The sequence below is a fragment of the Humulus lupulus genome, chromosome X, assembly GCF_963169125.1.
Source record: "Humulus lupulus chromosome X, drHumLupu1.1, whole genome shotgun sequence".
NCBI classification, from domain to species: Eukaryota; Viridiplantae; Streptophyta; class Magnoliopsida; order Rosales; family Cannabaceae; genus Humulus; species Humulus lupulus.
In genome coordinates this window covers 40904194-40915857 of record NC_084802.1, presented here as the reverse complement: position 1 = coordinate 40915857, position 11664 = coordinate 40904194, and the positions used below count along the sequence as shown (strand labels likewise).

General features: G+C 33.7%; 1 protein-coding gene across 2 annotated transcripts; it reads left to right on the top strand.

The window, feature by feature from the left end:
- The first annotated feature begins 229 nt into the window (after positions 1 to 229).
- LOC133805292 (oxysterol-binding protein-related protein 1C-like) lies at positions 230 to 9227 on the top strand. 2 transcript variants are annotated; one of them, XR_009878910.1, is made up of 11 exons: positions 230 to 1363; positions 1696 to 2052; positions 3679 to 3778; positions 4540 to 4988; positions 5314 to 5469; positions 6316 to 6483; positions 6589 to 6729; positions 7909 to 8139; positions 8302 to 8415; positions 8545 to 8790; positions 9046 to 9227. XR_009878910.1 is itself a non-coding variant. In XM_062243427.1 (10 exons), the coding sequence occupies exons 1-10, from the start codon at positions 752 to 754 to the stop codon at positions 8710 to 8712; spliced, it is 2496 nt and encodes an 831-aa protein (XP_062099411.1). In that variant the 5' UTR covers positions 233 to 751; the 3' UTR covers positions 8713 to 9227. The 2 variants fall into 2 exon arrangements, 1 of the variants encoding a protein (XP_062099411.1); XM_062243427.1 differs by having other exon boundaries at positions 233 to 1363; positions 8545 to 9227.
- Positions 9228 to 11664: the final 2437 nt, after the last annotated feature.

Below are 11664 nucleotides of genomic sequence, written 5' to 3'. Positions count from 1 at the left end.
AAATATTATATATATAAACAATTAAATAAATAAAACTAATAAAAAATTAAATACAAACTTGAAACGTTCATAAATAGCGGTCAAAAACTCGAGAGCGCAACCAAAGCACACTAGCTAGCTAGCTACCCTCGTCGTCAGACACCCCCGGCCACTCCCTCGTCACGTTTCTTCATTCGCGTAATCCACGTGTCATCTTCTGAATGAGCCGGCGGTAGTCCACTGTCTAGCTTCCTGTGTCCTCGCTGTAATCAATCACAACCCATCGGAGAGAGAGAAAGTCCAAAAGTTTGTAAACTTCGTAACACGCTCTAACCAACCGCCTCATATTTAAAAACTTTCTTTTGGTATCATAGGAGCAAAGCCAGAAGAAGAAGAAGCAGCACCTGTTGTAGTTTTCCCCTCACTTTCTTCTTTATTGACCTGAAAGGCCACCACCAAACGACGTCGTCCGACGATTCCTTTCTTTCTCGCTGAAACTTTTTTTTTCTCATAATTCCATTTATGTCCCTAAACGGAACGGATAAATATCATTTTCGCTCTCGGTTTTTCTTTAACATATATAACTGCCCGGTCCTTCATTCCCGCAAATCTCGCCTTTTTCTTTTGAGTTTAATTTAAAAAAAAATGGAGTAATGGTAAAGAGTATTTTCTAGAACCGCCGTGAGTATCACCGGAACCTCTTTATCTCCGGCGAAGTTAATTTTCCCCGATCCGGCGGGTTTTGATTTGATGCTGATTAATATAATTCTACATGCATCCCTTTTGTTGTGTCTCTACCGTCTCTGACCACTCCCCGGCTAAACCTTCGTCTCAGTTCGCCGAACTCGCTATGTCTCCGGTGACTTCGCTCGCCGCCAGATCCGATTCGACCGGAAGAGTGGCTAGCCATATCAACAATCATCATCACCAATCGTACAGTCACAATCAGAGTCAGAATTACAATCACAATCACAATCATAGCAGCAGTAATAATAGCCTTGGCAATAGCGACTACGGCCGGCTGAGCCAAAGAACGACTGCGGCGGCTGCGGCGGTGGCGGCGGCGGAGGCCCTGGCTCGACCTCCGTCGATGAGGGAGCAACCAGTTGATGTCAAAATCAACGATCTCGTTGGAAATGGGGTTTCTGGTATACTGTATAAGTGGGTGAATTACGGAAAAGGTTGGCGACCTCGGTGGTTCGTGTTACAAGATGGAGTCCTTTCGTATTATAAGATTCATGGACCTGATAGGATCGTTGTTACCCCGGAGACGGAGAAAGGATCGAAGGTTATCGGCGAAGAATCCTTGCGAAGGATTTCTCGTCAGAAGAGTGCCAACTCTAACCAGCATCGCCGGAAACCGTTCGGCGAAATTCATCTCAAGGTATTTGTTTTGATTATAATTTTATGTATTTTGCCTTCGATTCTTATCGTTGTGCTCTTCTTCATCGCTCAAATTTTAGTAAAATAATTTAATTTTCAGTTTCCATTTCAATTTTACGGTTTTGATCCATCATTTCATCTCCGATGTATGGATAATTTTTTGCATCTTTTAGTTTTAACACTATCAGTACCTGGTATCCTGCTTTGAATTATTTTTTCCTGGTGTAATTGACTTTTCATTTCATTTCAGTTATTTCTTGAAAATGTTCAGATAAGTGTAATTATGCATTCGCTTGTATATCGTTAATTGATTTCTGAAGAATGTATCTTTAGGTTTCGAGTATCCGTGAAAGTAGATCTGATGATAAGAGATTTTCAATATTTACTGGCACTAAGAGGCTGCATTTGAGGGCCGAGACACGCGAGGATCGTGTGGCTTGGATGGAAGCATTGCAAGCTGTGAAAGACATGTTTCCGCGACTGTCGAACAGTGAGCTAATGGCTCCGATTGACAATGTAGCTGTTTCAACAGAGAAGTTGAGACAGCTGCTTACGGATGAGGGCGTTAGTGAAGCTATCATTCAGGAAAGCGAGCATATTATGAAGAGCGAGTTTGCTGCTCTACAGAACCAGCTTCTGCTGCTCAAGCAGAAACAATGGCTCCTCTTCGACACACTGCGACAGCTAGAGGTACGGAAACTTAATGCCATTCAGAACTCTTCTTCAGTTTCCGTTTCTCCTCCTAGTCCGGAGTATTCTTAAGCACTCTAAACCACCTCATAAATTGCTTGGAGGCTGGGGTTTTCTTGTTTATTTTTGTTTCTAGCAAGAAGTGTTGTAATGTTATTCTTCTTGTATCAAATCGTCATGCTGGTTTTTTTTTTAAAAAAACGATTTTTGTTTACATTTTTTTTAATATATATTTTTTCCCCCTTTGTTTGTGCACTACTTGTGGACTTCTATTGAACTAAACTAGCATTAATTATGTATGCGGTTGAATCTGTTGTTTAATTTAGGGGGTTTATACAGATCTTTGCTATATCTAAAGTCTAGTTCAACCTGTTCTTGCTAAATCCTCAGATCTATAAAGAAAATCAATATCGTCTGTAGCTGTCTTTTTTCCCTTTAATTGTTGATTTTTTTAAAAAAAACTCATTTACTTTTAGAATAATTCCCTGTTGATTCTCATGCTTATTGAGAGTTTCTTTCTTTCTTTCTTTCTATACTCTTGATTTTTAGTTCGCACTATCCCTTGTATTTTACCCCTTCCTTGATAGCTTTATGCATTTAACTTGAGCTATAATAATGGTACCATTCCTCCCAGCAATTCTCTTTATGAGTGAAGTTCTGGTGTCCACGTTGAGGGTTAATATTTAGAAAATTAACTTAGTGCTGCTCATTGGGGATAGTGGAGGAGATAAACAACAGTGGTGGTTAAGGCAATTGCTATGCTTGATGAAGTGGTAGTGTGGTGCCAAGGGCCCAGAGGCATTTTTAGGAGCTAAGGTGTTTAGGCTGCTGGAAAAGATGAGAGTGTCTCCTTTAAAAAGAATATACTTCTCTATTGAGTTTCCACTAAAAAAAATCACGAGTTAAAAATCATCCGTACCATAAGTTCTAATATCTTTGCACTTTGCAGTGAGCCAGTTATATGTAAAATATATGCATTTTGATGACTAAACTCTGTAATGTCTCGACTATATCTGTGCTAGCATTATCTCAGAGAAGATTGATTGAACTACATATCAAATCCTATAGATGATAATGATTGTTTGGATACATTCTAATTGTTTTTATTTTTATATTTATTCATGTTTTGGATTCGTTTGAGCACAAGCTTTGCTACTACAACACAGAGTTAACTCTGTTTTCTCTCTCTGTGTGTATACGAATATGTATATATTTTAAACAGTTACTTGGTTAAGTGAATGTTTATCTTTAGTATGATCAGAAAAAAGTATATTCTTAGCCAGTTTCTAGTCATTAGCTTCATTATTATTATTATTGATTAAGTATATGTTATTTTAGAACATATTAATAATTTTGTTGTTTTACGTAAGGAGAGGAATTTATGTGACTTTCTTATAAGGTTTGAAGCTGATGACATGAAGAAATAGATTTTGATTAGCTTTGAAATGAGTTAAGTTAATTTGAAGTGATGATACTGAGGTCGAACAGTGATCGACATGTTTGTGCGACTGATTTTCACCTTTTGTGTTTGTACTGATGTTGTTTAACTAAAGTTTCTAGCAATGCTTTTCTTGTTCTTGTCACTATGTTTCGCTTACAAACTGCTGTTTATATTGGATTTTGTAGACAGAAAAGGTTGATTTAGAGAATACAGTGGTTGATGAGAGTCAAAGACAGTGGAAGGATTGTGGGGTTTCTTCTAGGTCAAGGCAGGATAAATTTAGTGGTAAGTTTTGAGAACTTGTAGCAACATTTTACATACTGAGTCAATTTCGTATTTCTTTGGATTGTGGGGTATTGACATGTAATAAGAGAGCACAAATCCTCACAAGATTTTACTGTTCTGTACTGAATACAATTTTTTTGCCTTGATTATTGTTTGTGGTACTGGTCAATTTTATGAGTTAGTTTACTGAAGACAAACTGATATTACCAAACCTAAATAGTAAATTCTGAAGCGATTGATTTCATAAGCTATAGTGCTGGTATCAAGTTTAAAACTTCAAATGATATATTTCTGTGGTAGAGCCCTGACATTTGACCAGTTTTAGCATTTGACGCCACCCCACATGGCATTGGAAAGGTGGTGGAAGATTTTAAGCGTGTTAAAATTTATTTATAAAAATAGGTAAGAGGACTCGTGAATTTTCCATATCTATATTGTAACATTAAAAGAATACAGAGAATATAAACTGTCTGAAACTGGAAGCTAGTCAATTCTTTTAACCTGGTCTTTTTTCTTTCTTTTTTGTATGTAGCATATGATTTCTTTTCAGTTCTTATTTATTTTTATTTATTACCCCGTTTTATAAAATTGTAAAATGAATAAAGTATTTTTGGCATTTGATTAGGTTTTGTTTCCCCTGATATTGAAAGTTGCGATAACAGAGGCCAAGTTCTTTGGCTATTGATATCTTCTGATTATCTTCTCTTGGTTTAGTTTTATGTTCTGTTGTGATCTTAGCTTTGCGTTCTTTATTTTTTCAGAAGGAAGTGGAAGTGAGTCTGATGATGATAATGAAAGAGTTGATGCCGCAGAAGAAGAAACAGATGATGAAGAGAATACCTTTTTTGATACTCGCGATTTTCTATCATCAAGTTCTTTCAAAAGTAATGCCTCTGATTATAGGATATCATCATTTTCTTCAGATGATGATGGTTTTTATGCGGTTGAATCTGAAGATGACATTGATCCAGCCATTAGGTATGTTGGGACTAGCTATCCCCGTGTTAAGCGGCGTAAGAAATTGCCTGATCCCATTGAAAAAGAGAAGGGTGTTAGTCTTTGGTCGATGATTAAGGATAATATTGGAAAGGACCTCACTAAAATTTGTCTTCCTGTATATTTTAACGAACCTCTTTCCTCTCTACAAAAATGTTTTGAAGATTTGGAGTATTCTTTTCTCATTGACCGTGCTTATGAGTGGGGAAAAAGGGTAAGTTTCTGAGAATAAGTAGTTGATGTGCAGTTCCATTCATAAATGTGTTTGTGTTTCATGTTTTTTCCCTCGTAGTAATTTTGTAGGTCACAATGACAAATAATGGAGTTGCAAACTTGGTGCGGTTTAATTTTGTCAAGACTCGAAACTCTTTAAATGTTGTTGCATTCTGTTTCATGTGATTGCTATATTTTGTTGATGTCTGAAATTCTTTTAGAGATGATGCACTGTTGCCAAGTCCCATTCGGAGATTTTTTTTAAATTAATTTTTTTTAGTTATTGCTCTGTTTACTAATTCTTCATTTTCTTTTAAGTTTTGCAGGGTAATAGCCTCATGAGAATTCTTAATGTTGCTGCTTTCGCCGTATCTGGATATGCTTCAACTGAAGGAAGAATTTGCAAACCATTTAATCCATTATTAGGGGAGACATATGAGGCTGACTATCCAGATAAAGGCCTTCGATTTTTCTCGGAGAAGGTGATTAAAAATCTTATAGTTCATTTGCTTCAGAAAGTATGAAAATGTCTTCTGTTTCTCGTGTATGCATTTGGAGTGTGTGTAATAATTCCTCTGACATTAGGTTGGCAAAATGACGATATTTATACCAGGATAGTTTTATGTGGGCCTTTCCTGTATTTTTGTTTTTATTTTTATTTTTTTAACTAGGAACTTCATATATGTTCTTTTTTACCACTCCATTATAAATCAACACCGAGAATACAGTGCTTGGATGTCTTGTTATAGATTATACCTGTTTTTTTATATTATTTTATTAACTAGGAACTTCATATATGTTTTTTTTACCACTCCATTATAAATCAACACCGAGATTACAGTGCTTGGATGTCTTGTTATATATTACATGGATGAGTCAGTGAAATTATATTGGATGAGTCAGTGAAATCATATTTAAACTTCAATTTTAAATTGCCTTTTCTTTTTGTTATCATAGAACCGTATGCTGTATGAGCTTAAATTAAAAACATGGTAGCAGCTTGAATTTCCACTGAGAAATAAGAGTATTTAAATTAGTGTGTATATTTGTAAGTATAATTATGTATTGTTTGATACCAGTACACTAGCTTATTAGATTAATTTCCTAAATCCTGAATTTTATATGGAACTCAAGGTATTTGGAGGATAGAAAAGATGAAAGTTCGTCAAGGTTTTTTCTTTTACTTTCACTTTGCCTATGGGTGAGGGTATGGAGGGACACAAACACTTTTTAGGAGAAATTTAAGGCAGTTCTTATCTATGTAAAGTGTAAACATGTTATAAATAGTAGTTAATCTAATACTGATAAATTCTTATTTTTGGTCTCAGGTTAGTCATCATCCAATGGTCGTTGCCTGTCATTGTGAGGGTACAGGATGGAAATTTTGGGGGGATAGCAATTTGAAGAGCAAATTCTGGGGTCGCTCAATTCAGCTTGATCCTGTTGGTATTTTAACTGTGCAATTTGAAGATGGGGAAGTTTTTAAGTGGAGTAAGGTGAAAAACTCTAATGGTTCTACCATTATCTATTATTTGCAGCCTGATGTCTTTGATATTATTATATTATTATAGTTCATATTTGAATGGACTTTATTCTCTCAGGTTACAACATCAATTTACAACCTCATATTGGGGAAGTTATATTGTGATCATTATGGTACAATGCGCATAGAAGGAAGTCATGGTTATTCATGTAAGCTAAAGTTTAAGGAGCAGTCAATTATTGAGCGAAATCCTCATCAGGTACTTTTTATGCTTTTTCAACTGATTTAGTTCATTCCTGATGAACCTGCCTGGCGCTGAATTGGTGTTTAGATTTACTTTTTGTGTTGGTTTTCACATGGTGTCATAATGGCTTTTAATACATATTTTGCTGGACCTTTAGCTATATTGAAATAAACAGTGAGATATCTGTTTTGCAAGACTTTTTACTGAACCAGTTATGTGGGTGAATACTAGTCGTGTTGATTTTTATTTCACTTTTGTTTGTGTTTATATTCTCTCTTTTAAAAAATGTGGCTTGAAGGTTAGGAAATGACAAAGCACTCGAAGTGGCTTAAAAGGTGATTGTTTTTATTTCACTTGTGTTTTGGATTTCATTCAAATGAATTTATTGGAGAAAACTGCAAATGAATCTTACAAAATATTTCTATGCATTTTTGCATAGAAATTCTATGGAGAACGTATCCTGATTGGAAGATATAGTTGCACAAGGTTATTATTTTTTTTGTTTTACTTTGTCAGGGATTGGTGGTACTTGGTTGTATTTTTTAGTTAATTCCTTGTCATCTTTTGTTCTTTCTTTATTATATTTGAGAAAACTGGTCCATGTTTCTTACCCATGAAAAAAAAACACACAAAACATAAATAAAAGAGAGTACTAGTTGACATTATTGGAATAAATGCACTATAGCTTTGGAATGGGGAAACTCAGTTTGTGGATTAATCTTCTTTTGTATTCTTTATTTCATTTAAGTTTTTAATATGTTTTGAGGATTTAAAATAAAAATGAAGAAAAGTTGAAGAGTAGTATAACATTTGAATCATGTACTGGATTTGAAATCGAATGTATATGTTTGTTTGTGTATATATACATGTAGAGTATTTTTATGGATTAACTTGCTTCTAAGAAGGTGAAACGACTACATATGTTTTCCGGATATAGTAATTTTGAATAGATGGATTAAATGTAATGCTAATTTTTCTGTGAAGTTTAGATTTCTTTAGTTCTTTTTGTTCATGTTTCTGTTTTATATTTTATGTTTCTTGTCATTGAGTGTACCCTATCCTCTTCTCTTACATGCTTCTCAGCTTTTTGTAATCTTTGTTTTTTGTTCTTGTAATGTTAAGGAGAGAATATATCTGTATCTTTCTACTGTTGATATTGATATTTATCTATGTTTATTTTTATCCCTAAATCAGGTCCAAGGTATAGTCCAAGATAAGAATGGAAAGACAGTGGCAACGCTATTTGGAAAATGGGATGAGAGCATGCATTATGTCACTGGAGACTGTTCTGGGAAGGGAAAAGGATTTGAGTCGTTGTCTGAAGCTCATCTTCTCTGGAAGAGGAGCAAGCTGCCCAAGTGTCCGACAAGATATAACTTGACGCGTTTTGCCATCACTCTGAATGAACTTACCCCTGGATTGAAGGTCATTTCAAATTTCATTAACACTCTTGGTTGGAAATTCTACAGTGGAACTTTGTCTCTTATAGTTTTGATCTTTTGATACTATGTAGATGTTATAATCTGCAATTACATTGAAAACACACTATTGTCAGGATGGAAGTTTAATATTTTATATGGCACGCAGGAAAAGTTGCCTCCAACAGATTCAAGACTCAGACCTGATCAAAGGTATCTAGAAAACGGAGAATATGAAATGGCAAATTCAGAGAAGTTACGACTGGAGCAGAGACAGCGACAGGTAAGTTATTGATTGTGTGCGATTTTTTAATTGTTTTGGTGGAGTGTGGTAGATGTGTAATCAGTAATTTAGAACGTTATTAGATTTGATGGATAATTATGGATGTATTTATGTTTAATCCAAATGCAGGCTCGGAAGATGCAAGAGAGCGGTTGGAAACCACAGTGGTTTACCAAGGATAAAGGAAGTGATTCTTATCAATACGTTGGTGGATACTGGGAGGCAAGAGAAAAGGGAAATTGGGATTCATGTCCTGATATATTTGGTCAATTTCCTTCCGATCAGCTCGTTGATTAAGCTCATTGCACTCTTCTGGCTCATCAATTCTTTTGCATTTTTTTTCCTCGCCAGGTTGGCTATTTCGAGGAATTGGATGTAAGTAATTAGATGGTAGACTTTTGTAGCTAATAATAATATAAAAAGAAAAGAGAAAAAAAAACCAATCTCAAGTTCCATTCATTACATGATATGGTTGATGATCTTAGTGGGGGATGGAGTGAACCTTGTGTTAGAGTCAGGTTCTTGCAAGTATTACAAATAGTAAATCTCAGAGAAAGTGATTATTCTTACAGAGGAAAAGCATTGGTGGTGGCGCCAAGTTGATGATTCTTTTGTGGTTTGTTGTGGCAGATGGTACATATTGGAGAGAGGAACCAAGCCCAATTTCTGGCTTAAGAAGCGTTGAGGTTTAGATTTTGATTTCTTTTCTAACCACTACTACCTGAGCTTTTTATGTTAAGCACTAACAAGTCTGCTGTTATTAACTGATTTGTGATTGAGGTATAATAATAAAATGTTCTATTCATATTCTACCTCCATGTTTGGTCTCTCATCATCCATCTATTGTTTGTTGCCATTTGTGATTTGTGTCCATCATTTGGCCTATATATATATTTTTTTACCTTTTGGTTATCATATTCTTTTCCTTTGGAATCGATAATTCACGAGGTAGTGTGGTACCACCATTGCTTATGATCTGGCTAATTGTTCTTGTTTCCTCATTTGAGTTCCACCTTAGTTAGGGAAAAGCAGCGGAAGCAGTGGAGGTGCCCTCCTCGTTCAAAGCTAAAGCAGCGGAGGCACCCTCCTTGTTCAAAGCTCTCTTGCAACTTTTTTCATGTTTTTTTTAAAGACTTTTTCTTGATTTTAATGAATCAAAACTTAAACTCGAGAAAATATTTACTTTTAAGATATTAATTCATGAATTTCGAATACTTATGTATAAGATTTTTTTGGTTTTGTTTGCATTTTTTTTCTTCATATTTGGAATCTTAGAAATTGCAAATTAAAATTGATGATATACGATAGTGTCATGAAAACTTGATTTTTAGGAAGAGAAAATTGGTATTTTAACGATGGTGCTATGAAAACTTGATTTTTAAGAAAAAAAAAAATGTTTAGCGATGTTTTAATGATGGTGTCATGAAACTTTGATTTTTCAGAAAAAAAAACTAGAAAATCTATGTTTTTTGATGGTTTGCGTTGAAATCTGATAAAATAAATTGATGCATGATTTTTCATTTGGACATCAATTTGAGGTGTTTTTTTTAATTCTAATTTTTATTAGATCTAAACGTTTAGAATGTGCAGAATCTTAAATTTAGGGTGAAGAACAACAAATTTTGAGATTTGTTTGTTTGAGACCCTAAAGACGATTTTATTTATTTTTTAATTGGAGAATCTAATGAAGATTGATATTTAAATAACTGTAATTTTAGTTTTTACGCGTTCAAAATTTAAGGTTATGCCCATTATAAATGTGTAGATCTTGGAGGAAATACCAAAATTAAAAAAATAAAAAAAACCTCAAATTGACATCTAAAGTGAAAAGTAATGCCTTATCAAATTTTATCGCAAATCATCGCAGACCATCGTTTTTGTCTAGAAAATTAAGTTTTCATAGGATCATTGCTAGGCCACTGTTAAGCATCAATTTTCTATCATCTTTTGCCTAAAAAATCAAGTTTTCATGGCACTATCATTAAAGCATTGATTTTTTAATCTAAAAATCAAGTTTTTATGGACCCGTTGCTAGACCATCGCTAAACATCGATTTTAATAACAAATATGCAATTTTTCAGAGTTCCACATCTAAAGAAAAAAATGCAAATAAAACCAAAAAATCATGTACATAAGTGTTCAAAATTCATGAATTAGTGTTTTGAGTGAATATTTTCGTGGTTTTAAGTTTTGGATTGTATTTTGAATCATTAAAACATAAATAAATAAATTAGGATTGACAATTTGTGTAAATGTGTCGTATTCATATCGACACGATTATGACACAACACGATTATTAAACGTGTCAAAAACGCGAACACGACACGATTATTTTAGCAAGTCACATGACACGAACACGTCACAATAACACGATTAATGTATCATGATACAACATGAAGTTGACACAATTAATCATAACTATATAAAAAATTATGAAACCTATGATAATTATTCGTGTTGGCACGATTATTAAATGTGTCAATACGATTATGACACGATACGATTAAAGTAAACACGAACAAGACACGATTATTAAATGTGTCAAAAACTCAAATATGAATACGACACGATTATTAAATGTCACCCATACCCATTTATTTTAGTATCGTGTCGTGACTCGAACTACCACCCCTAAAATAAATAAAAAACTTAATGGGTACTTCAATGGTGATGTGACATTTATTATATGTATTGTTTTTTTATGAGAAGTATAAAAAAATGATGAAATAAGTGTTTACAGAGATTTAATCTCTGAGTATTTTTGTTTAAGTGAAAGAGAAAGAGAAAGAGAAAGAGAAGAGAGGAAAAATGCTAGAAATTGTGTGAGGGGCAAAAATTTATTGGAAGGCATATTTTTGTAATAATTATTAAAGTTTGTACAAATAATAAATATGGGGTATTAGGATGCATAGTACCTCAAATTTCCTATACAATTTTAGACTTTTTAAAAATATAAATATTGTAAAAGTAACATTTTTTTATATTTGAAAATGTACATTAAAATTATATTTTTTTAAGTAATTAAAAAATTAAAATTATTTTAATTTGTATGAACTATAGACAACATAGTCTAATGTGTATGATAATATATTTATTTTTATATATATATATATATATGGGTGCACTTTTAATGGTTACTACCCATGGTTGGTTACTTTAATATTAACTATTAGATTAAGATCAATGGTCCATATTTATAGTTGTTAATTAATATTTCTAAAAATAAATTTTGATTTTCTCAAATTTTTG